General features: G+C 46.9%; 1 protein-coding gene across 1 annotated transcript in view; it reads right to left on the bottom strand.

Annotated features, from left to right (window-relative positions):
- Positions 1–27,672, bottom strand: part of FMN2 (formin 2) — a 428,360-nt gene that overhangs the window by 84,121 nt on the left and 316,567 nt on the right. Inside the window, exon 13 of the mRNA XM_063917606.1 lies at positions 20,178–20,298. Within this exon, the coding sequence (XP_063773676.1) occupies positions 20,178–20,298 (121 nt within the window). The remainder of the gene's footprint in view (positions 1–20,177; positions 20,299–27,672) is intronic.

Genomic DNA, 27,672 nt, shown 5'->3' with positions numbered 1-27,672 from the left:
GCCCGACAAGAGGTGACCTGGAGGATTGGTGGGTAGGCCAATATCATTGGCCAACGATATACTAACAACCTCTTATGATTTACTATATTATACTGTAATTCTCGCTTAGTGCATCTGCACCCCCTTTTGTCTGCAGATTGAATAGCGCCAGACATTAGCTTCTGGGGCTATTCAATTCAGCACACAGTAACAGCCAACGGGGATGCGAATAGGAATCAAAACAAAAATCCTCGCGCAATGCTGATTTCTGACCTTAGCGTTGTGGAAACAGTATCGCCCAGGCACTTTTGCGACAAACCACCATGTTTAGTCAGTGAGAACTGGCCTTGTGGCATTGCGCTGAACTGTATAGCCCCAAGAGCTAATTCCAGACGCTATTTAATCCGCACAGAATTGAATTGACCCCTCTGTGTCTCCCCCTTCTCTCTCTCGCTCTCTGTGTTTCCCCACTTCTCACTGTCCCTGTGTCTTCCCCTTCTCGCTCTGTCTCCCACCATTCTTTCTCATTCTACCACTTCCCCTTCTCACTCTCTCTGTCTCCCACCCTTTTCTCTGTCTCCCCCTTCTCTCTCTGTTTGTGTCCTCCACCCTTCTCTCTCTCTCTCCCTATGTGTTTCCCCACTTCTCGCTCTGTGTCTCCCCCTTCTCGCTCTCTCAGTCTCCCACCCTTCTCTCTCTCTCTTTCCCTTCTCACTCTCTTTCTGTGTCTTCCACCCTTTTCTCTCTCTCTGTCTCCCCCTTCTCTTTCTTTGTGTTCTCCACCCTTCTCTTTCTATCTGCTTCCCCTTTCTCTATCTCCCCCCTTCTATCTCGCACCCTCCCTGTGTCCCCCAGCCTTCTTTCTGTCTCTCCCTTTTTTCTCTGTCTCACTGACTCCCCCTTTCTTACTCCCTTTCTCTCTCTCTCCTCTTTCTTCTCGCTCTCTCACCGCTCCCCTTCTCCTACTCTTCTCCCTTGTCTTTCCCCTTTCTCTCTCTCCAATCTTCCTCTATCCCCCTTCTCTCTCTCTCTCTCTGACTCATCCCCTTCTCTGTATTTCCATATCTCCCTCTTCTCTCTCCTCTCCCACTCTCTCCCCCTTCTGTCTCTCCCTCCCCTTTCTCTCTTCCGCTCCCCTTTTCCCCCTCTCTCTCTTTCTGTATCTTCCCCTTCTCTCTCTCTTGCTGTCTTCCCTTCTCTCTCCCTCTCACTCCTGTTCTCTCCCTCTCACCCCTGTTCTCTCTCCCGCTCACCCCAGTTCTCTCTATCTCTCCCTCTCACCTCCATTCTCACCCCAGTTCTCTCTCTGTCTCCCCAGTTCTCTCTCTCTGTCTCCCCCGTTCTCTCTGTCTCCCCCGTTCTCTCTCTCTGTGTCTCCCGACGTTCTCTCTCTCCGTGTCTCCCGCCGTTCTCTCTCTCTCCATGTCTCCCGCCGTTCTCTCTCTCTCTCCGTGTCTCCCACCGCTCTCTCTCTCTCTCCTGCCATTCTCTCTCTCTGTGTCTGCCGACGTTCTCTCTCTCTGTGTCTCCCGCCGTTCTCTCTCTCTCTTTCTTTCTGTCTCCTCGTTCTCTCTCTGGGCGGGATGTACTAAGCAGAAAATGCGGTAAACCCCCTGTTTACCGCATTTTCCTGATGTACCATCCCCCGGCCAGCAGGTCAGCGCCGCAGCGGGGTTCGCCAGCTTTAGCTGGCAATAGTCCATAGAAGCCTATGGGCTTCTCTCCACGGCGCTGTGTGAGGGATCCGATCGGATCCCTCCCAGCATGCCTTGCGGCCACCCCCGTCACCCCACGCATGCGCAGACTGACTCCTGGGGCCGAATCGCGGAAGTCAGGCTGCCGCTGTGCATCGCGGTGGATAGCTCTTATCGGAAGAGCGGTCCTCCGCAATGCTGATTGCATATGTAAGTACATATACGATCAGCATCGTGGCGCGGGGCGGCAATGGGCGGTGATGTACATTAGTACATCCCGCCCTCTGTCTCCCCCAATTCACTCCATCTGTGTCTCTTTCTCTCATTCTCTTTTCCCATTCTCTTCCCCTTCTCTCACTCCCACTCTCCTTCTCTCTCTCTGTGTCCCCCCTTCTCTTTCTGTCTCTCCCTCCCTTCCCCTTTCTCTATCCCTCTCTCCCTCTCTGTGTCTCCCGCTTCTTTCTGTCTCTGTGTCTTCCCCCTTCTCTCTCTCTTCTTTAATATAAGTATGCCAGGGAAGGTTAGGGTCAGGCACTAGGGTGAAGGTTAGTGTTAGGCTCCGGGAATGGAGGCTTGAATTAGGCTGTTAATGAGGAAGGTTAGGGTTAGGATGCACGAGGGAAGGATTAGGGAGAGGGTAAGGGGCAGGGTTACTTTACTTACCAAAAGTGCCAGTATTCTGACCACCAGCATCCAGCTGTCGGGATCCTGTACCCAACCCATAGAGGAGCACATACAGACATAGCAGGGCACATATGGACATAGGCCATGGGGCGTCTCTAGAGAGAAGGGGACCCGTGTGCAGACTGCTGTGTGTGCGGTGCACACGGGCCCCTGAGTCCAGGGGGGTCCACACCGCACACACTGCACCCATTTCTCCTATACTTACCTTTCCAAAGTCCATCGCTGACCATGTTTGGGTCTCCTCCTCTCTCGTAGCCATCACCACTGCTGCTAGCGCTCTGAGCGCTGTAGACTCTGGCACTGTGCCAGAGTTTCTAGTGCTCAGTTCGCTAGCAGCAGTGGTGACGGCTACGGGAGAGGAGGAGACCCAAACATGGTCAGCGATGGACTTTGGAAAGGTAAGTATAGGAGAAATGGGTGCAGTGTGTGCGGTGTGGACCCCCCTGGACTCAGGGGCCCGTGTGCACCGCACACACAGCACTCATTATAGAAATGCCAATGACATAGGCACATACAGACATAGCAGGGCACATATGGACATAGAGGAGCACATACAGACATAGGCACATAAAGACAGAGGAGCACATATATGCATACTGTAGCTACATACGGACATAGAGGACCACATGAGCTCCAAATTTTAACTTGCCACTGGAATGACTTTACACCCCTGGATGCCACCCCACAGCACAGGACACACCATCACATCATTAGTCACACCACCACAGCACTGGTCAAACCCATGTGGTGGCAAACAATAGGCCCTTCAACAATTTCAGATCCAGGCCCTTCTGGACGTTAATCTGGCACTGCCTCTGGGTACAGGTCCCATATGGCACAGCATCTATTCAATGGGAGAGAAGGACAGGGGACATGGCCAGCAGCTCACAAAGTGCTAGGCATACCCCTACAGTGATGAAAATGGTGGCATGGCTCGTGATAGTGTCATTCCTCTTTCCATCTCAGAATACAAACAAGAATTAAAGTTTGTTAGCGCTGTGTACGCGAGTGTAGATTAACACCTGCAGATCAGCAGCCACCTAGTGAAGAGGTAGCCAGCCTCTTCTATATAGCAAACACCAAAAGTATAGAGTATACTAGGTAGGCACTCGATACCACAGAGGCAATCGTTAAAAATTACAATTTAATAATATAACAAAACAATAACAGTGACAATAAATAACAATCATAAAACATTAAGTCTCAGATGGTAAACAGAGTCCAGACTCACACAAATGGTTAATATGCGCAACAAAGGAATCCTTGGAGTTTAAAAAATAAATGATAATGTTCTGAGAAACGACACGTTGGAGAGGTGATGGTGTGCTGAGAGATGCAGATGGGAAATGATGGTGTGGCTGTTAGAAACAGGGGTAGATGGTGTGGCTAAGAGATGCAGGGGGGAGATGGTGTATGTTAGAGACGCATGGGACAAAGTGACCTGGGGGCACAAGTCTGGTTTAACCGCTATTGTATATGATGCCCGTTTGTGTACAAGCATTAACAAGGTCATCTTCCTGATGATATGACCTACATGAATAGTGAATACCAACTGAAGACACTGGGGTATATTCAATTAGCGCCGGAACCATTCCGACATGCATTTGTCGGAATGGATCCGACAACCCCTATTCAAATCTCATCTCAATTCGACTTTTTCAAGTTGAATTGAGATGAGGGACCCAGAGGAGGAGAGCAGCTATTCCGCCGATCCACGTGCTTTTCGACAAGTCGAATTCATAGGCTTGTCGAAAATTTTTGGGATATATTGAATAGGTCGAATCACGATTCGACCTTAAAAAGTCGAAAACTGCCGTCTTTGCGACAGACGGCAGCTTTCGACTTCAATTGAATATATCCCACTGTCTTCTCAGGGAGGTTGCATTTCTTCAGATGTTCCATATTGTGAGAAACCATCATATAGTTAAGGTGCATATGCAATGTAAAGAAATGTTCCCAGAGTGATGAGACACAGGTAGAGTGTCATGTTGGCACAGCCTAATTTCAATGGAAGTATGTGGCCACTTCCACTTTTTGGTGCTGTTTATGTGTATGTGGGAGTGCCGTTCTTCCTCTTGCCCTGGGCACCGAAGACCCTAGTTATGACTCTGCTACTCAAGTAGCAGGGTAAAAAAGAAAGGAACGGTACTCTCGTTTTTTGGGGGACACTCTTAATTCATAACTTAAAACACAACTTTTATTTTTACAATTATAAAATCAAAGTAATGCTCATTGCATAGTACAACACCATATAGGACAGAAATAGGAACACACATTGAAGAAGCTTGTCAGTGAAATTGCCATCTAATACTACAAGGTACCCGCTCTGCACAGCGGGTAACCCTCTCAGTACATGACCGGAGACTAGCAGTCAGGGACTCCAACATCTACCTAATGCTGCTGCTAGCCAACAGGTAACCTTTCCCCTTTCTCCCCTCTCTTTTTCTGATATTATTTCTTACTGGGAACTAAGCATTATATTATTATCTATTGTGTACCATGTACCTTGTGTAACTACCATATCTGCAGCAGAGCCGGATTAAAGGGGGTGCCCAGGGTGTCAGTACCCCGGGCCCCCCTGTCTTAAGGGGCCCCCCGGCCTGAGCTCTGCACCGCTCTACAGGTTACCAGGGCAGGAGGGATCCACGCTGTGCATGCGGCTTCCTCCCCTCCTCTCGGGCAGCACGGTCAGGGACTGAGTCAACCAATCTCCAGTCTTCGCTGCTGCCAGGAGAGATGCTGCTGGCGGCAGAGGATGGAGATTGCTTGACTCAGTCCCCGACCGTGCTGCCCGAGAGGAGGGGAGGAAGCCACCTGCAACAGCCACACTCCTCCCCTGGCAGCGTGGATCCCTCCTGCCCCGGCAGCCTGGTGTCTTCTCATCTCCCCCTGCTGCAGCGCGGCTCCCATTGCCTGTGACTGGGGGAGGTGAGCAGCGCGTGCAGCGGGGAGGGGGGGGGCACTGGTGGTCGGCGGGGGTGGGGAGCTGGTGGTCAATGGGGGGGCCCACCAGCTGTCTTGGGTGCCCTGGGCCCCCCGAGGGCTTAATCCGGCCCTGATCTGCAGCAAATATATACTGTACTGCCGATAGTAATGCACAGGTATTGTTCACCTCTCACCAATGCATGGTGTAAATGAGAGGCAGCAGCATACTTCTGTGCAGTAGTAGACTATTTTTTTTCACTATCCACTCTCTATTTAAGGGTACTCTCATCACTGTCCCACCTGGGTGCCACTTGCTCTGAACTTCAACAGGGTTCACCATATGGAATAGTTGAAAGCAGACACCTACTGCTCTACCTTCACCCCTAAATACAGTACAACAGAACATACCCGCTCACTTGCTTTATAGCCCGCTGTCAAACCACACGTAATATAACCAATTCTATTTGATCATTGCAGTAAAATGGTGTTGGGCCAGGTGAGTGCTCAGTGGCGCACCCAGGGGAGGGGTTCCGAGCACCATGAGTATTATTAATGGCTGTCTAGCGTCCTCTGCAGCCTGCTGTCTTCCTGGTGGCACTTGTAAGTGCTTAATAAAAGTTTACTTTATTTTAATTATAGTACATATATATCCATGTGCATACATATATACAGTGCTTAAAGTGGTCCGAGAGAGGTGGGGGAACTCCCCCCCCCCCCCACACCCCCGTAGGTGCCAGGGCCACACCCTAGCCCCTCCCACCTTGAAGATGCCCCTCCCACCTGTTGTCACACCCCTAGCCCCTCCCCTCAAGAGAGCAATGTAACAGCATCACTCACCCTGCCATTGTATAATAATCACAGTTTATGATATAATTGCAGAGTGAGTGATGCTGCTACATTGCTCTCTTCCACCCAATATTGTTCTCTTTAGCAAGGCCAGCAGACACATTTAATGGCAGATGCTCACAGTGTAAAGTTATTTATTATATGTCATGTGAAGGTAAAATTACATATAGTGCATACAATATGAAACATACAGGTATGTGGTGATACAGGTTAAAAAAACAGAGGACTGTCCACTGCTTTAACCTGTATAATCACATACCTGTATGTTTAATATTGGAAAGAGACAGACACAGACAGAGACACAGAGAGAGAGAGAGAGAGAGAGAAAAAGAAAGAAAGAAAGAAAGAAAGAAAGAAAGAAAGAAAGAAAGAAAGAAAGAAAGAAAGAAAGAAAGAAAGAAAGAAAGAAAGAAAGAAAGAAAGAAAGAAAGAAAGAAAGAAAGAAAAAGAGTAAGAGAAAGGGGTCAGGTCTGCTTACCCCCCTATATATGTGACACATGCACACACAGGAAAGAGGCGACACTCTCCGGATTTCAAATAGAAAGAACTGTATTCAAAATTTATCTCAAAGTGCAAAGTGCATAACAGGTACAGATATTTCAACACCGCGCAGGGAGTTTTTTTCAAGATGCAAATTTTGTTATTTGCAGCATTTGTACCTTGAAAAAAACTCCCTGCGCAGTGTTGAAATGTCTGTACCTGTTATGCACTTTGCACCCAGGGAACCCATCTTTCTCTACTATACATCCTGGATGGCACCCCAGTGGATGTTCATATTTACATTGAGTGCCAGCTATATATGACTTTATATATAACACTGTGTCGGCGGCGCTCAGGAAATAAAGACATTCATGTACAGGTGCAAGCTTCAACGTTTTTCGTAGGTTTAATCCTTCGTATATATATATGTGTGTGTATTTATATAATCTTACACTGTGAGCATCTGCCATTAAATGTGTCTGCTGGGCTGGCTAAAGAGAAAAATAATGGGTGGAAGAGAGCAATGTAGCAGAATCACCAACAGAGTTTCTCAGTTGTGTTGTGTCCAAATATATGAAATATATATTAACATAGGTAGTTGAGATGAGTTATAAACTTACAAATAAATATATAATATGCAATTGCTTGGGTTTTTTTTTTTTATTACATGTGATGTGCAGTAGCAGTGTGATTGAATCTGTCTCCGGCTGTCCCATCCCCTTTACGTCAGCGTGGCTGGGTACTTAGAGTCAGGGCAGCTCCTCTGCTCCCTTTAGCTGCAGACGTGCAATGTCATTATTTCCGCCGCCGGCAGAGGGTCTGGAGGAGGCAGGTCACGCTAAATCAATCATTCCTTCTTTAGCGCCACACACCACCACATCATTGATATCGGAGGCCACGGTGCTGCTGGGCAGCGCATGGGGAGGCCCGGTACTTGAAGTCAGCCTCAGCTTCCTATTGATTCTTTCCGGCTGTCCCTAACCTGGGACTGGAAGCCGCCTCAGCCTGAGCCTTCTATTTTCCTATAGTCCTCTCCGTGCTGCCTGTGTGACTAGTTTAAGTGAATAGTGTTCTGCCTCCAAGTAGAAGTGCCGGAACACAGTTCTACCTCGCTCTGGCCCGATTTAACCTCTGCCCACACCCAGCATCATTAACACCCGCACCCCTCATTCACTAATAACATCCCCAGCAGCACTAACACCCACACTCCTTATTTATTAATAACACCCCTAGTAGCACAGACACCCCACATTAACTAATAGGATCCCAGCTACACCCCTTCCCCACCCTTCATTCACTAACAACTCCCCAACCTCAGAATATCACTCATAAACCCAGAAACTTGCCCACTCACTTGCTTGCTGATGTATGCTCCACAGCCAGAGCAGAGGGAGAGGGTCCCGTCACGGAGGAGGAACCGAATGAAGAGGTAGAGGCTGGGCAGGCACTGCTGTCTGCATGCCCGCTCTTAAACTGCATGCAGCACAGCGCAGTCCTCATGTCTGTCTGCCCCGCTCCTCTGCACAGCTGCGCGCCACGGGAATAAGACGAGATGTCGCTCCGTGACGTTATCGCGTCTTATTCCCATCATGCCACTGAAAGGGGGAGGTGGGCCATGTTCCTGTAGTGCGCCCGCCTACCCAAGCAACATCTGTTGTGATTGGAGAGCCGGGCTGCACACACTGGGATCGCAAACTACACCAGGCAGCCGCAGAGCTGCCTGTACAGTTAGCTGCGGAGATCGGGCAAGGTGGGCTGGCGGAGGCGGAACGCGTTCTGCCTCCATACACAAGTGACGGAACGCAGTTCCGCCCCGTTCCGGCCCACTTTAACCCCTGCATATATACACAGGTATATACATACATATAAACACACATATATATGATATATATATACACGTGTGTAAATATATATATGTGTACTGTATATATATATACATATATATATAAACGTTGTGACCAAGATCCACAAAAACCAGCACACCTTATGTAGCAATAAACAATTTACAGAATCCTCATTTTAAAGTGCACCGTGCATAAGATAGTACAAATCGTATACTTAGCAGTTCAATTCACAATGGTAACCCCGCATATTGGCAACTCCAACAGCTGTTTCGGTGCAGCAGCACCTTCGTCAGGGAAAGCCAGCAGTACTGGCACGGTGCACTTTAAAATGAGGATTCAGTAAATTGTTTATTGCTACATAAGGTGTGCTGGTTTTTGTGGATCTTGGTCACAACGTTTGGATGTTAACATTGGACCGAGCACCCTGACAAAACGATTGAAGGTGTGTGCGTTCCAAATTTGCATACATATATATATATATATGTGCATGTTTAATATGCTGTATGTATATTATATATATATATATATATATATATATATATATGCAGCGGGGAGGCTCGGCACTCCAAATGGATAAACACAGTTCCTTGCTGCGGTGCCCTCCGTAGACCAATAGATTAGACAGATCCTAATAGTGCATAGAAGACAGCGGCACTCAGCAGACTTAATGAAGAAAATTGCCTTTAATGCGGTCCCATTAAAGGCAATTTTCTTCATTAAGTCTGCCGAGTGCCGCTGTATATGCAATATATATATATATATATATATATATATATATATGTGTAGATATGTGTGTGTGTATGTATATATATATATATATATATATGTGTGTGTAGATATGTGTGTATGTATGTATATATATATATATATATATATATATATAAATGTGTAGATATGTGTGTATGTATATTATATATATATGTACACACACACTAGTTTTATGGACCCAGCATAAACTGGGTCACCTCAGTCCCCACCCCCGTGATTGGCTCCACCCAGTTCTGGAAACCCCCCCATGGAAATCCTGCGTTTGCCACTGGTGCTGTACCAGTGTTGATAACACTGCATGGCTCACTAAGTGGATAACAAGAAGCAGCAGTCTTTCCTTATAATTAAATAAGCATTTCAGAGATTCATGGAGAAACTCAAATAAATACTACTACTACTCTGCTGTTTGATAGCTTTATACATATATATCTACTGCTGTGATCAATTTCTGTTTAATAAGCAGTTTATCTAATATATATCTCTGTTGGTATGAAACTCGACTGCTATTGGAACAATTGTATGATCATTGATTTATTGATTACACACATAGGACACATTAGATTTACAGTAACCTAGTGATACGTAACACTGTACCCCTACGCAAAGGGAGACTACTATGGGGGTCATTCCGAGTTGTTCGCTCATTGCCGATTTTCGCAACAGAGCGATTAAGGCGAAAAAAGGTACAGTGCGCATGTGCTAAGTATTTTAGCTCAAAACTTAGTAGATTTACTCACGTCCGAACGAAGAATTTTCATCGTTGAAGTGATCGGAGTGTGATTGACAGGAAGTAGGTGTTTCTGGGCGGAAACTGTCCGTTTTCTGGGAGTGTGCGGAAAAATGCAGGAGTGTCTGGAGAAACGGGGGGAGTGGCTGGCCGAACGCAGGGAGTGTTTGTGACGTCAAACCAGGAACGAAACGGGCTGAGCTGATCGCAGTGTAGGAGTAAGTCTCGAGCTACTCAGAAACTGCTAAGAATTTTCTATTCGCAATTCTGCTAATCTGTCGTTCGCAATTCTGCTAAACTAAGATACACTCCCAGAGGGCGGCGGCCTAGCGTGTGCAATGCTGCTAAAATCTGCTAGCGAGCGAACAACTCGGAATGACCCCCAATATGTGTAACAAATCACACTGCTATTTTGTTACCAATGTGTCTGATCATTTACGTGCTACAATATCAATAACTGACAATAGTAGACTAAGAGAATCATCTTTCACTTGAAAACTCATTTTCAGTTATTGATATATATCTATATTTCGCGTGCTACTTTGCAAACGTATAGCTGAGATTACGTACTGGTGTAGTCTCACGTACTGGTGTAGTCTTGTGTATTCTCACATTATACACTGCCTTTATGTGTTTTTGTTTTCTCATCTAAGAACTCTTTTTGAGATTTTTTTGTGTTATTTCTGTCCTATATGGTGTTGTCCTAAGCAATGAGCATTACTTTGATTTTATTATTGTAAAAATTAAAGTTAAGTTTTAATTTTTGAATCAAGAGTGCCCCCTCTCCCCAAAAAATAATAAATAAATAAAAATGAGAGTAACTTTCCTTTCTTTTTCACCCTGCTACTTGATATACAATTACTTACTGGGGTTCACCTCCACACAAGAGACCCTTGTCTAAAACAGTGACTTTCTATATGTGACTGAAATTGTGGATATATTATAAAATGCTGTAATCATATATAACTCAGCTACCTGGGTGTTTAGCTTGTGCACAGATTACTCCCCCCTATTCACCTCCAACATTATACACCTCTGTTACTGACAGCTTCTCTGATGGGCTGCTGTGTCCAAAGATACAGCATTGGATCAACTGAGTGACCATTGGAAATCTGAATAATAGGCCCTACACACTGGGCGATAATAAAAGATAGATTGAAAAAGTAACTTGCGCCCTAGCTTCAGCTCGGCAGATCCCCAAAAAGGAGCACCACTCCTCTATAGATACAATATAAACAGAAAGAGGCGATCTCCCAGCGATGCTATGTGTAACTTCCTGATCCGTATGTGTTCCTGTTCCTCAGAAAAAGAACACAAGGGCCCTCATTCCGAGTTGTTCGCTCGGTATTTTTCATCGCATCGCAGTGAAAATCCGCTTAGTACGCATGCGCAATGTTCGCACTGCGACTGCGCCAAGTAACTTTACTATGATGAAAGTATTTTTACTCACGGCTTTTTCTTCGCTCCGGCGATCGTAATGTGATTGACAGGAAATGGGTGTTACTGGGCGGAAACACGGCGTTTCAGGGGCGTGTGGCTGAAAACGCTACCGTTTCCGGAAAAAACGCAGGAGTGGCCGGGGAAACGGTGGGAGTGCCTGGGCGAACGCTGGGTGTGTTTGTGACGTCAACCAGGAACGACAAGCACTGAAATGATCGCACAGGCAGAGTAAGTCTGGAGCTACTCTGAAACTGCTAAGTAGTTAGTAATCGCAATATTGCGAATACATCGGTCGCAATTTTAAGAAGCTAAGATTCACTCCCAGTAGGCGGCGGCTTAGCGTGTGTAACTCTGCTAAATTCGCCTTGCGACCGATCAACTCGGAATGAGGGCCAATGTGCAATATGTCCATTAGCATGTACTAGTGTTTCAACAGACTTCCAAAGTCACTCCTCTTAGTGACTGACCTGGGTTAAATGAGATGCATTCACATAACGGTTTCTTTAATACTGCATTCTTAATTTTTGAGGATGAAGAAAAAGTTACCCACAAAATGCCGCCAACCACCGTGGAAGGGTCTGGTCCAGGGTCCCCTTGTGTAGGTTTTCCACATACGGATCAGGAAGTTACACATAGCATCGCTGGGAGATCGCCTCTTTCTGTTTATACTGGGCGATAATACTCAAAGATATGAACGATCTCGTTCATTAACGAATGAAATAACGTTCATATCTTTGACTGTGGAGTCACCAGCGATGAACGATGTGCGGCCCCGCGCTCATTCATCGCTGGTGCCCCATCACCTGTGCATGCAGGCCAATATGGAAGATCTCGTCCATTTTTGCCTGCACTTCTATGGAGCCAGGTGACGGGGGGAGAGAAGAAACTTCACTCCCCCCGTCACTGCCCCCCCACCGCCGGGTCGCCCGTCGGCCGTATCCGCCGTCGGGCAGCTCAGCGGCAGATCGCTCAATGGTGGTCATTCAGAGTTGTTTGCTCGTTGCCAATTTTCGCTATGCTGCGATTTGTTGCTAAATGCACATGCGCATGGTACGCAGCACGCATGCGCTTAGTTATTTAACTAAAAACTTAGCAGTTTTGCTGTTGATCCTGCTGTGCTTTTCAGTCGCACTGCTGATCGGTGAGTGATTGACAGGAAAGGGGCGTTTCTGGGTGGTAACTGAGCGTTTTCCTGGAGTGTGCTAAGAAAACGCAGGCGTGTCAGGGAAAAACGCGGGAATGTCTGGAGAAACGGGGGAGTGGCTGGCCGAACGCAGGGCGGGTTTGTGACGTCAAACCAGGAACTAAACGGACCGAGCTGATCGCAATCTAGGAGTAGGTCTGGAGCTACTCAGAAACTGCAAGAAAATATTTAGTAGCAATTCTGCTACTCTTTCGTTCGCTATTCTGCTAAGCTAAGATACACTCCCAGAGGGCGGCGGCCTAGCGTGTGCAATGCTGCTAAAAGCATCTAGCGAGTAAACAACTCGGAATGAGGGCCAAATTGCAGGGCCCTTAACCCTTAGGTAAGTCTGAGCAAATCACGGTACGGGGCCAGTGAAGCTGAGTCCAAGGACACTGCCACTGGCTTTTTTTGAACGCTTCCCATTGCTGCCATGCTGGTGGAGCACTGTAAGCAACACTGCACCCCGAGATCTGCACATGTGTGGTATGGCTCCTGTGCATGCGCAGATCCACAACCATCGTCCAACTGCAAAAATAATCAAAATAGTAGTCACATCTCAATCAACCTCTAATCCCATTGCAGATTTAATAGTAAATATGGTGAACTGGTGTTTATGTTGCTCATAGTAGTTACATTGTCCATGCTCTCTCTTGATCCCCTTCTACCATTCTGTTTGATTGAGGTTTTGAGCCAATAGTGTTGCTGGGTCAGTAGTCATAGACAAATGTAACCGTCTACAGCTGGGGCACCTGCACTGTGACAATTGATTAGATTTAGGTCATAACAGTTTATTTTATTGCTGATTGTATATTAATGTAGTCTTTTCGATTAAACATTTAATTGCACGAAAAAAAACAGGATTTTAATACCTACCGGTACAAACTTCTCCTAGTCGTCCGTAGAGGATGCTGGGGTCCATTTAATGACCATGGGGTATAGATGGTTCCGCAGGAACCATGGGCACTTTAAGACTTTTCAAGGGTGTGAACTGGCTCCTCCCTCTACGCCCCTCCTCCAGACCTCAGTTATAGAAACTGTGCCCAGGGAGACGGACATTTCAAGGAAAGGACTTACTTTTATACTAATGGTGAGATTCATACCAGCTCACACCTCAACCATGCCGCACAACATGGCATTCAACATAACACACGCCAACAGGCATGAACCATTTACAGCAACATGCTGAAAACAAATGTAACACACTTGTGAAACTAACTGAACAAAACTGCAGGTAAAGTACGCACTGGGTCGGGCGCCCAGCATCCTCTACAAACTAGGAGAAAAGGATTTACTGGTAGGTATTAAAATCCTGTTTTCCCATACGTCCTAGAGGATGCTGGGTTCCATTTCATGACCATGAGGTTTATACCAAAGCTCCAGTACGGGCGGGAGAGTGCGGATGATCCTGCAGCCCCGATTGACCAAACTTAAGGTCCTCATCGGCCGAAGTGTCAAACTTATAAAATTTACCAAAAGTGTTTGACCCTGACCAAGTAGCTGCTCGGCAAAGTTGCCGAGACCCCCCGGGCAGCCGCCCAGGACGAGCCCACCTTCCTAGTAGAATGGGCCTTCACCGACATAGGTAACGGCAATCCAGCCATAGAATGAGCGTGCTGAATCGTACCTCTGATCCAGCGCGCAATAGTCTGCTTAGAAGCAGGACACCCAATCTTGCTGGGAACATACAGGACAAACAGAGCCTCTGTTTTCCGTAACCAAGCTGTTCTTGCGACATAAATCTTCAAAGCTCTAACCACATCCAGAGACTGTGACTCAGTGAAAGTTCAGTAGCTACTGGCACCACAATAGGTTGGTTTATGTGGAAGGACGAAACCACCTTTGGAAGAAATTGTTGACAAGTTCTTAACTCTGCCCTATCTTCATGGAAAATCAGGTAAGGGCTCTTGTGAGACAAGGCCCCCAACTCAGACACCCGCCTTGCGGATGCCAAGGCCAAAAGCACCACCACTTTCCAAGTGAGAAAAATTAAATTCTATCTCCTGCAGAGGTTCAAACCAATCTGATTGAAGGATCTGCAACACCACATTAAGGTCCTATGGTGCCACTGGAGGCGCAAATGGAGGCTGGATGTGCAGAACCCCTTTCACGAACGTCTGAACTTCTGGAAAGACGGCCAATTGTTTTTGAAAGAAAACTGATAAGGCCGAAATCTGGACCTTGATTGACCCCAATCTAAGGCCCGCATCCACACCAGCCTGCAGAAAATGGAGAAAACGTCCCAACTCAAACTCTTCCGTAGGAGCCTTCTTGGATTCACACCAAGACACCTATTTTCTCCAAATACGGTGCTAATGTTTAGACGTTACTCCTTTCCTGGCCTGAATAAGAGTGGGGATGACTTCCTTGGGAATACCCTTTCAGGCTAGGATACGGCACTCAACAGCCATGCCATCAAACGTAGCCGCGGCAAGTCTTAATACACACACGGCCCCTGCTGTAGTGGGTCCTCTCGAGGAGGAAGAGGCAGAGGATCTTCTATGAGCAACTCCTGAAAATCTGGATACCAAGCCCTCCTTGGCCAGTCTAGGGCAATGAAGATTGCTCGAACTCTTGTTCTTCTTATTATTTTGAGAACTTTTGAAATCAGTGGAAGTGGGGGGGGGGGGGGAACATATACTGACCGAAACACCCACTGGGTCACCAGTGCATCCACTGCTATTGCTTGAGGGTCTCTCGACCTGGAACAATATCTCTGAAGCTTCTTGTTTAAGCGAGATGCCATCATGTCTACATGAGGAACTGCCCAAAGACTTGTCACCTCTGCGAAGACTTCTTGGTGGAGGACCCACTCTTCTGTATGGAGATCGTGTCTGCTGAGGAAGTCTGCTTCCCAGTTGTCCACTCCCGGAATGAAAATTGCTGACAGAGCTCTTACATGTCTTTCTGCCCAGAGGAGAATCCTTGTCATCTCTGCCATTGCCGCTCTGCTTTTTGTTCCGCCTTGCCTGTTTATGTACGTACACAAAAACAACAAAGTAACAGCGCTTGTAATAATAATTTGTATGAACAATACTGTATCTAGGTAATCTAAAAATTCTATTTATTAAAAAATGAATGATTAAAAATACATAAGAATTGTGGCTGACTTTCAAACATTTACTGTATACAACCTGTTAAGAACATGGTTATTCAAACAACCAGCAACAAATTTTGATAATACCGTGCAACTTTATGATAACGTCCTCCTTTTTAGATCATATAGCAGGGACTTTTTGTGCAGTTCTGTGGATTAAAGTCCAGTATAAAACGTTTTTTATGGTTATGAACCAATGGCAAAAGTCCCCAACGTTATTGATATTTACCGGTCCTGAGGTAATTATAAAGGGAAAGATCCTTTTTAGCGCAGACCCTCTTCATCCGATATAACACCGATGTGGCACAGGATTACAACGCATTTATTGGAGTCTCTCTAACCTCTGGAAGTGATCCAAGATCACTGCTGCCAGACACAGCAATGGCTGCTCTCTGCCCCTGCTGCCTTGTGGGAATGTTTATGTACGTGACTGCTGTTACATTGTCTGACTGGATCTGCACGGGATAATCTTGAAGAAGATGTACCGCTTGTAGAAGGCCATTGTAAATGGCTCTCAATTCCAGAACGTTTATGTGAAGGCAGGCTTCCTGACTTGACCATTTTCGTTGGAAGCTTTCCCCCTGTGTGACAGCTCCCCAGCCTCGGAGACTTGCATCCGTGGTTATTAGGACCCAGTCGTGAATCCCAAACCTGCGTCCCTCTAGTAGATGAGAACTGTATAGCCACCACAGGAGCGAAATCCTGGCTTTGGGGGACAGGATTATTCCGGTGCATGTGTAGATGGGATCCGGACCACTTGTCCAACAGGTCTCACTGGAATACTCTGTCATAAAATCGGCCAAACTGTATGGCCTCATAGGCCGCTATCATTTTCCCCCCAACAACCGTATGCATTGATGGATAAACACGCTTGTTGGTTTCAATATTTGTTTGACCATTTTCTGGATTTCCAGAGCCTTTTCCACTGGAAGAAATACTCTCCGTACTTCTGTGTCCAGAATCATCCCTAAAAAGGACAATCTTGTCGTCGGTTCCAATTGCGACTTTGGAAAATTCAGGATCCAACCGTGTTGTTGGAGTATTGACAGGGAGAGTGCGATGTTCTGCACCAACTGTTCCCTGAATCTCGCTTTTATCAGGAGATCATTCAGATAAGGATTATATTGACTCCTTTTTGACGAAGGAGGACCATCATCTCCTCCATCACCTTGGTGAATACCCTCGGTGCCGTGGAGAGTCCGAATGGCAACGTCTGGAACTGGTAACAGCAATCCTGTACTGCGAATCTCAGATAAGCTTGGTGAGGAGGATAAATGGGAACATGCAAGTAAGCATCCTTTATATCTACTGACACCATGAAGTCTCCCTCCTCCAGACTGGAAATCACTACCCTCAGGGATTCCATCTTGAACCTTTTCAGGTAGAGATTCAGATTTTTCAGATTTAAAATCGGTCTGACCGAGCCGTCCGGCTTCGGAACTACGCAGAGGCTTGAATAAAAACCTTCTCCTTGCTGTGACAAGGGTACCAGGACAATGACCTGATCCTGACATAATTTTTGAATTGCCGTTGTTACTGCCTCTCTTTCTGGAAGAGAAGCTGGCAAGGTCGATTTGAAAAATTGGCATGGGGGGGACGTCTTGAAACTCTAGTTTGTACCCATGGGACACTATTTGTAAGATCCATGGGTCCAGGCCAGATTGAATCCAGAGCGGACTCCCGCAAGGGAGCCCAGCGTCATGATGCAGATTTGGCAGAAGCAGGGGTGGACTTCTGCTCCTGTGATCCGGGAGACGCTGCGGATTTCTTTCCTTTCCCCATTCCTCTACCTGTAAAAAAGGGGGAACCTTTGGCCTTTTTGTATTTGTTGGCCGAAAGGACTGCATGTGAGAGTGATGTGTCTTTTTCGCCGGTGTAGGAGCATAAGGCAAGAATGTCGACTTACCTGCGGTAGCCGCAGAGACTAACGCATCCAGCCCATCACCAAACAAGGCCTCACCTTTATACGGGAGAGCCTCCATATTTCTTTTGGAATCTGCATCAGCATTCCACTGGCGAATCCACAACGCCCTCCGAGCCGATACTGCCATGGTAGCGGTTCTTGATCCCAAGAGACCAAAATATTTCATGGTTTCTAGTACGTACGCAGCAGCGTCTTTGATATGACCTAACGTTAGGAGTATCTCGTCTCCATCTATTGTGTCAATGTCTAATGACAAGTTTTCTGACCACTTCTCAATAGCACTACTCATCCACGCACACACAACGGTAGGCCTGAGTAGTGTCTTATTGGCCACATCAATAGATCACCTCACTCACTTGCGCCTGTCGGCTCCTTAAGTGAAGCCATTCCAGGCGCAGGGAGAAACACCTTTTCTCTTTTATGACAGTGCCCTGTCTAAAATGCGGGGTGACTCCCACCTTCTGGAAAAAGGTAAGCTGCCTGAATTCCTTTTGGGAATATGAAATTTCTTTTCAGGTTAAATCAGACTCCCTCCAAGAGACTGTTCCTGAGGTGGAGGGAAAATTACATTACTTCTTTACTAAAGTAAACCCTGTACTTGTGGTAAAAGAGGGGCTTCGTAACTTCTAACACCACCTTTATAGCTAAAACATGTTTTGATTGCTTTTTTGCTAATTTAGGACCTATTCCCCTGGAATCACTAGTGTCGACACAGGAAACAGAGTCCGTGTCGGTATCAGTTTGTACTACTTGCAAATTTGTATGTGACCCAGAGGGGTCCCTGTGGATGAAAGGCAGAACTATTAAAAATCACATCTTCAACATATTATATTCAGTTTTCTGTATGAGATTCAGTAGTGATTCACACTATCATGTAACCTTTCACCCAGTCAGGCTCTTGGTGTCATATTACACCTCTGTGTTTCTAACATGTCTTCCACAGAGGAAGAGATTCCCTGCCACAGACATGTCACACATGTGCTCAACCACACCACAGACACTCCGGGACTTATAGGGGACAGACCCACAGTAAAATCTGTCAGAGGGACACAGATAGGATTTGCCAGTTCACAACCCAGTGCCAGTAATACAATGTCTGTGAACACAAAATGCCCACTTGCATGGAGCACTTTTATAATGCTAATCACACAATTATATAGTGAATTTCACTGTGCCCCCCCCCCCCCTTTTTTACACCCTGATACTTGTCCAGTAGTGGAGGACCAGCGTTGACTCTGCAGCCTGAGGAGAGAGAGAGGAAATGGCACTGAGCAGTGTGCTGGCTGACTAAGGAGGAAGCTCCACTCTTCAATGGTGTGTTTCTCCTCAGCTTTTAGGACTGTGCCTCAGCAACTTATGCCCCTTATTTATGCCAGTTTCCATAGGTTTCATGCTGCCCGGGGTGCCCCCCAACCCCCTGCACCCTGCAGTGCCTGTGTATGTGTGGGCAACATGGCGCGCTGCGCTCCCGCCAGCTGCGCAGTACCTTTAGCATACCTCCCAACTTTACTGTTCTGTGGAGCGGGACACTTGCGCGGCGAAGCCGCGCGCGTTCCCTGAAAAAGGGGCGTTGCCCATGAAAAGGGTGCGTGGCTTTGTGAGAGGACCCGTGATCGCGAGCCACGCCCCCGTTTTCATCACTGAGGGGGCATGCCCAGCGCTCTGTGAGCCGCTGGCATGCTCCCTCTCCCTCTGACTCCACTGAATAGACGCTGTGCGCATGCGCACAGCGTCTATTCACCGCTGCTCTGCTAAGCAGAGCAGCGATTGACAGAGCCTCCCAACTGACCCCCCCACCGCGGGACACTGCGGCCCGCTGGTGGGACAGCGGGACAGTCCCCAAAAAACGGGACTGTCCCGCGAAAATCGGGACAGTTGGGAGGTATGCTTTAGCCGTCACTTTCTTGATTGAAGATCTGTCTTCTAACAATAACCTGTCTTCTGAATTATGGCTCTGTGAGGGGGGTGACGGCATGCTGTGGGAGTGAGCATCCAGGCACGGCTAGCGTTTAGTTCCCTTCAGGAGCTAATGGTGTCCCGTCAGCCAGAAGCAGAGCCATTAAACTCTTTAGGAAGTTGGTTCCTACTTCTGCCCCCTCAGTCCCACGAAGCAGGGAGACTGTTGCCAGCAGTTCTCCCTGAAAATAAAAAACCTAACATAAGTCTTTTCAGAGAAACTCAGTAGAGCTCCTCTGGAGTGCATCCAGTCTGCCTGGACACATTTCTAAAACTGAGGTCTGGAGGAGGGGCATAGAGGGAGGAACCAGTTCACACCCTTGAAAAGTCTTAAAGTGCCCATGGCTCCTGCGGAACCGTCTATACCCCATGGTCATGAAATGGACCCTAGCATCCTCTAGGACGTATGAGAAATGAGGTGCTTGTGTGTGTGCGTGTGCGTGTGTGTATTTAACATCATGAGTAGCCAAGAGCAGTCTGTACTACTGTGCTATTGCTTATTGGTAGTCTATTTATTATTAATAATTTTAATTATTATTTATTCTCATTGTTCTTTCTCCTGTCTTGTTACAGTATATCATTTTGTAAATTTGTAATTTCTGAAACAAAATCTAGATTCTCTTAACATACCAAGCAAATCTTTCTTTATTTTACGAAGGTCTTTTGTAAAGTCTTCAAACTTCATCTGTGAAGCTTGAAAGAGATCTTGAGGTTCTGGCAAAATATAAGCACATTCTTCTTTGCCAGCATTCTGAAAGATAAAAACACAAATTAGAATAAACATTATCTGACATACAGTATGTCAGCTTACACTATTTAGCAATTACATGTACAGTGATCGCTAAATGCGTTACAGTGCGTATTTTACTCAGTTTTGAGTGCCGGGTAATCACTTTTCTAAAATAGGTTGGTCCCCGGGGATGCGCTCCGCTACAGCCAATCACAAGGATGACATAGCTACACGGTGTGCAGGACTCCAAGGGAGGCCAATAGTTGCCAGGCCATGCCCACTTTCCCAGGAGCGCACACGCGCCTTCGGTCTTGGGGGGAGGGGCTTTTTAAGAAAATTTTGCATAGGGTGCCAACAGGCCTGGAGCCGGCCCTGGTCTTGGGACATGCACTGTTGCAGATAGGTAACTATGGTTAGGTCAATTTACCTATCTAAGTGGGGTTTGGACTATGGGGGTCATTCCGAGTTGATCGTAGCTGTGCTAAATTTAGCACAGCTACGATCGTTAACTCAGACATTCGGGGGGGGGGGGCAGCACAGGGCTAGTCCGCCTCGCATGTCAGTGCCGGCCCCCCCGCACAAATACAAATGCATCGCACAGAGGCGATGCCTTTGTATTTGAGGAGTAACTCCCGGCCAGCGCAGCTCCTGCGGCTGGCCGGGAGTTGCTCGTCGCTCCTGCTGGCCGCAGCGGCTGTGTGACACATCACGCAGCCGCCGCCCCCCCCCCCAACGGTCCAGCCACGTCTGCGTTGGCCGGACCGCTCCCCCTAAACGGTGGCTAAACGCCGCCGTTCATCCCCCTCCCGCCTAGCGACCGCCTCTGTCTCAGAGGCGATCGCTAGGTAACGAAACCTGCCATGCGCCGGCGCACTGCAGCGCCGGCGCAGTTCCAACCCAATCGCTGCGACAAACTGCAGCGAGCGATCGGGTCGGAATGACTCCCTATATCTGCCCACAAAGACTGAAGAGTCAGGAATAGGGTGGGCAGGTAACTGTGTACAAAGTATTTGTTTAATCAGCATTTGAGCTTATACCACATTGTCCTCCCCATGTTGGGAAAATAAAGTTGTGGAACTACAAGTCCCAGGATAAAATCAAGCAAGGATACAAGCTTATAATTTGACTATTGTTGCTATTGCCATGCTGGCATCCATCCATACAACAGGACCCCAACTTGCAGTACATTGCTTCTGAGTGCTGCTTATATATTGTACAGATATATGTAAATATATATACATTTAATCCTTGAGATAATATGTGATAATATAGAGTATTATAGATAATATATACAGTATTGATCCATTGCATAAGGTTGTGACAAATGAGGTTTATGTAATATGCTGCCGATATTATCAAATTATGGACAGTTATTAACCTGTTCATAGTATAAGTCAATGAGCTGCCGCTCCACTTTCATCAGGGGTGCAGTTAATTTGCTGGCTGTCAGGATTCTGGAGTTCAGGATACCTACGCTAAAATCCAGATAGCTGACAATACCGACCGCCAGAATCCCGGTGCACAAAGGCTATTCCCGCTTGTGGGTGTCTACTACACCTATTTAGGGGTATATTCAATAACTGTTGGAAGCTGCCGTCTTGTCGGAAAGACGTCAGTTTCCGACAGTTTTAGGTTGGAAGGGGTTCCGACCTATTCATTCCGGTCCCGTTTTTTCCGACAAGTCGGGAAACCCGACTTGTCGGAATGCACGCTGATCGGCAGCTTCAGCCGCGATCAGTGTGCATTGTCGGAAACGGGGCCAAACCCGACAGGTTTTAGCCCCGTTTCCGACAAACTCAATCCGACTTGAAAACAAGTCGGATTGAGGTGAGGAGACGGGGAGCGGTGCGGCGGGCTACAGGGATCGGGGAAGAGAGATACCTTGACGGCCATCCCCTGGTCAGGCACCTCTCTCCTTGCAGTGCCTCCCCCGCCGCCGCAGACATCACCTCTGCCAGGCGCTGCTGGGAGCTCCCCCCTCCGCACGCAGCCGACAGTCGGATTTGGACGTCCATAGGGGTTTTCGGGCCCATTCCAACAACTGCATGTCGGAATGGACCCGACTCCTCTTATTGAATATACCCCATAGTGGGAATAGATCCTGATTTTTGTGATTTTATTGAAAAATATCATTTGGCACGGTATGAAATAACATTGTGAACAACACAATAATAAGACAGCATGGATGAACGGATTACATATGATTTACCGGTGGACGGGATGCCAGCTGTCAATATCCCGACAGTGGCATTCCGTCTGCCAGAATGCAGGCAGCGGGGTCAGCGCTAACAGTCCCATTGCGGGTTTGCTGCACTCGCTACACTGCCGGCATCCCGTCCGCCGGTAAATCATATGTAATCCGTTCATCCATGCTGTCTTATTATTGTATTGTTCACAATGTTATTTCATACCGTGCCAAATTATATTTTCGATAAAACCACAAAAGCTACATTTAGTTATTTCAGTTCAATAAATGTGCCTGGTTGTCTTCTGCAGAACATAGTGTGTCACAGCGTGTAGTTTAGTGTGGTGCAAGGGGTTTCACAAATCAACCCCACTTAGTATGGGGCAAGGTTTTTTTTTGAATCTCCAAGTGTACCTGAGAGCAAAGACATAAAAAACCTTTTTTGAAAGCATTCTTGAATTAAATGTATACTGTAGACAGTGGTCGAAGTGGGGCGGTGTACGGCGGTATGGTATACCACCACTTCTTCCACTGACCTGGAAATGAAGTGCAGCAGGAGGCGAGGGAAGTGGCCATCCTGCTGCACATTGTCCTCCCGTCCCTGCGCGGCGGCCGTGTAGAGCACTGTACTCACCGCCGCCACCCGCACGCTGCTCACCACCGCCAGCTGCCCGCCGCCCGCTGCTCACTGCCACCCGCCGCTCACCTCCACTAGCCGCCAGCCACAACAAATAAGTCAGGTAATGTTCCCCTGCTCTCACCCTCTCGTTACTGTCCCTACTGTCACTCTCTCTCTCCCTGCTGTTACTGTCGTCACTCTCTCTACCTGTCGTCACTCTCACTCCCTGCTGTCACTGTCGTCACTCTCTCTCCCTGTCGTCACTCTCTCTCTCCCTGTCGTCACTCTCTCTCTCCCTGCTGTCACTGTCGTCACTCTCTCTCTCCCTGTCGTCACTCTCTCACTCCCTGCTGTCACTGTCGTCACTCTCTCTCTCCCTGTCGTCACTCTCTCTCTCCCTGTCGTCACTCTCTCTCTCCCTATCGTCACTCTCCCTCTTAATGCAAAAAGAAAAAAGGGGATGTTCCGCACTAGTAAATAGTAACAGACAGAACCTTATTGTAAGGTAAAATGTCCGTAACCGACCTTGGAGATATAACACTGATGTGTAAATAAACCGTCGGTGGTGCTCCCAGAGTCAGTGGGTTTACATTGAAAAAAATCAAGAGAGAAAAAGAAAGACTATGCTGGGGCACTCTTTTTGAAAAGATGAGACAGTAAAATGTAACCTTTATTTAGGATCATATAAAATATAGTGGACAATAAAAATAAGGTATTCTAAACACAAATATATATACCAAGGTAATTCAAATTAATAAACCGTAAATACTACAAAAGATGAAAAATGATTATATATAAACGCAGGAGTAGCTTAACATATGTCCACTATCAGCAGGTGGATAGCTAGAATCTCACGTGATGATATCCCGTGAGTTAATCTAGGCACCATTAGATTGAAAGGTTTGTTGCCTAATATGGTGTTGAACCACCTACTGTATCAATGTCTGACAGTAGTGTCACCATAGGCATTTTTATGCAGCGGATTAGACATGAGTGTATAATCCGCTGAGTTGATAAATATTAATGATAGCCAACAGATAGTGGATTGAATCATAAAGAAGTGGTTTTAAAGACACAATAAGTTTGAGAGAAGATATGGACATTCATATATGAAACTTATAAAGATCAATCTATTGTTTCTATTGAAAGAGGAGAAGAAGAAATTTAGAGGAATGTTCCTGCTGCAGTGCTGCTTTCCAGCCAAGTTTACTGCACCTGGTGTTTCTTGGCAGTCTCCCAAACAAGTACTGACCAGGTCTTCCAGAGCTTTGCTTCTAATAGGCCCTACACACTGGCCGTTTTTTTGAAAGATATGAACGATCTCGTTCATAAATGAACGAGAACTCGTTCATATCTTTTAGTGTGGAGACTCCAGCGATGAACGATGCGCGGCCCCGCGCTCGTTCATCGCTGGTCTCCCGTCGGCTGTGCATGCAGGCCAATATGGACGATCTCGCCCCGTCACTGCCCCCCCCCCGCCGCCGGGGCGCTCGTCGGCCGTATCCGCCGTCGGGCAGCTCGGCGGCGGGTCGGCCAGTGAGTAGGGCCCTTTAGATCAAACGAGATTAGGCGTCTCCTGTGGAGTATGGCCGTAAACGGTTGGATGAGTGAGTACTTATTCCTGGTAAACAGAAATGTGCTTCTGCTGTCCAGAACTGAGGCTTCCACAAATATTAGTCACCATCACCGTGGTGAGAAAAACTGGATGAGAGAGCACATTAGCACAGATGTGCACGAGTGTAAGGAAAGAAAAATGGTAGCAATAAATGCCAATAGTGCATGAATTGGGTATGGAAGAAAAAGAACAAGAGAAGATAGTAGCTTGTAAATCTATGTACAACGACCAAGTGCAGCTGATTGATAGCAATCAAGTACGATTAGTTATAAAGAGAATTGGGTGTTAGTATTCAGGCTGAATCAGGTCTGTAAAATGGTCCTAAAAGCAGATTAACTATTTAATCATATTATAGACATAATTTAGCATCATGAGAATTGAAAAGTAATCTCTTCAAACAGAAGGGAAAGACAAATATAGCAAAATAAATTTTTAGTGTCAGATGTGCAAATTTGTATTAGTGCTGTTGAAGCTATGCAAAGTATGTAAATTTGTCCTAAAAACAAATTGGCAGTGCAATCACAGTATAGGCATAGTTTGCAGCATAAACATTAGAAGGCTATTTCTTGGACCAAGAAAGAAGGACATATATGTCAAAACAAACACATTCTGAGCCTAATTTGCAGCAGGAGCATTGAAAGACAGTCTCTTGGGAAAAAAGTGACATATATGTCAAAGTAATCTATTAAAAGTTTAAAGTGGGCATAATTAGCAACATGAGCATTGAAAGGCAGTCTCTTAGAGAAAAAAAAGAGACAAATGTGTCAAAACAACCTATTAAGTCAGATATTTTGATTTGTTTTTTGCTATTCAAGCTAAACGGTGTGTCAGTTTGTCTTAAGAGCAGGTCAGCTGTTCAATCACAGTATAGGCACAATTTGCAGCATGAACATTGAAAAGCAATCTCTTAGAACATTGAAAAGCAATCTCTTAGAAAAAAGAGAGAAAGACATATACGTCAAAACAATCACATTATAGGCATAGTTTGCAACATGAACCAGGGACGTGCAGTCAGGGGAGGCAGTGCCTCCCCTGTCATTAATGATAACAATAATGCAAAGAAGATACTTATGACACATATTATGTGTCATAAGTATATGCTTTATATTATTTGAATCATTTGTATATTAAAAATAGGTTTAAATTAGTTTTTGGAGGCACAGAAATCAGTGCCTCCCGCTGGCAATGATAAAGGGCCGGAAGTGAGGGGCGGGGCCAAGCTATGGGCAGTAAAAAGCCCATTTAAAAAATCAGTATAAGCGGCACTAGTATAAGTGCCTCAGTGACAGCGGCGTGCTTTCAGCCCACATGAAAGCACGGCCCTGTCTCTGAGGCAGATATGATTGGGCATCAGATTTGGGTCCATCCCACCTTCAGTAGTGCTGAGAGACTCCGTTGTCCTCCCTCTACACTGCACCGCCGCTCCTGTCATTCATCGCCAGTGGAAGCCGGGAGCAGCTGCACTCTCTGCCGCCAGGGCTAACCGCACCATTACTCCAGGTAAGGCGTCAGACCGCACCGCAGCCGGACATGCACTTCAGCTGTCACATGGTCCCCACCCGCCGCAGACACTGTCAGAGACTGGCGCACAGCCGCCCGCCCGCTTCCTTCCAGGAGCTTAGTTCTTGTGAATGAAGTGATCCACGGCCTCCTTATCTACACAGGTCAGTGTCCATGCTGAGCGCTGCTGTGTATTGCGCACAGGCCGTCCTGCTCTCATTGTTTCAGCGAGATGTGCGTACTGTGGCATTGGGAGTATGTGTGTGTGTGTGTGGGTGTGTGGGGGGGGGGGGGGTGATTAGTGCGTTTGTGCCGGGTATAAGGTTAGGGTGTGTGACTACTGCATGTGTGCCGGGTGTAAGGGGGGGGGGGGGGGGGTAATTACTGGATGTGTTTACCTGGGTATAACGGGATGGGGGGTGATTACTGTATGTGTGCACTGTGCAGGGGTATAAGGGGAGGGGGGTGATTACTGTATGTGTGCCTGGGTATAAGGGAAGAGGGGGAGGGGTGATTAGTGCATATGTGCTGCTTATAAGGGGAGGGGGGAGTGATTAGTGAGTGCACGCACGGGTATAACAGGAGGTGTAAAGATTACTGCCACTGTCTCGATCAACCGCTCTGCAGCTCTGAACCTGCTTCTATGCCTCCAGGCAGACCCTCTGCTGCTCTCCTTAACCCGGGGCACCTCTGCTGCCCAGACCTTGGCTTCCACTGCTCCCCAGACTTCGCGGGCATTGGCGGTAGCATCGGACTGGCAATTAACAGTGGGGGCAGTACCTGGCGGCAACATTAACAGGGATTGGAAGCTGACGGGGGTGACAGTACAGTAGCGATCACTGACAGCAGCGGTAGTGGGCATGCCTCACCAGCCACTGACCTCACGGCACGCCACTGACATGAACCTTGAAAGGTAATCTCTTAGAGAAAAGAGATATATATGCCAAAATAATGTATTAAAGGTTTAAAGTGAGTGGTGCATAAAAAGTTATCAAAAGTAAGCAATTGATACTAATGTAGATTTGCCCAAGTGGCCGCTTACATGACCGGGATATCACCAGAGAGATATGGGCTGCGCGCCGCCCTATATCTCCACTAACCAAACAGACCGTTTCACCTTTTACAGGCTTGTTCACTGGTATGGTTCACTTATACTGAGCAGTATATAAAGGAAATAGAGGGCAGGGGTATGCTAACCACCCCCATTTGATACATCCCTATTGGTGCATGGGTAACCAGGAAATAAGCTAAATATGCCTAATTGCAATATTGATCAATAATGTACCCTTGGTGACTTATATGAGAGGGAGAAACTATGCACATAGAATTAAGGAAGGCTACATATATAAGGTATAATAACCTAAATTCACAGGAGCCTAATTGCAGGATTAGTTGTGCGTCGTCGTCATGGTAACGCGCAGCACCAAGGGACGCGTCATTTCCGGTGACGCGCAACCACAAAGCCGCGCCGCCATG

This window comes from Pseudophryne corroboree, chromosome 4, assembly GCF_028390025.1.
Source record: "Pseudophryne corroboree isolate aPseCor3 chromosome 4, aPseCor3.hap2, whole genome shotgun sequence".
Lineage (NCBI taxonomy): Eukaryota > Metazoa > Chordata > Amphibia > Anura > Myobatrachidae > Pseudophryne > Pseudophryne corroboree.
Note: the sequence above shows the minus strand (reverse complement) of the source record. Positions and strands in the feature narration are given on the sequence as shown.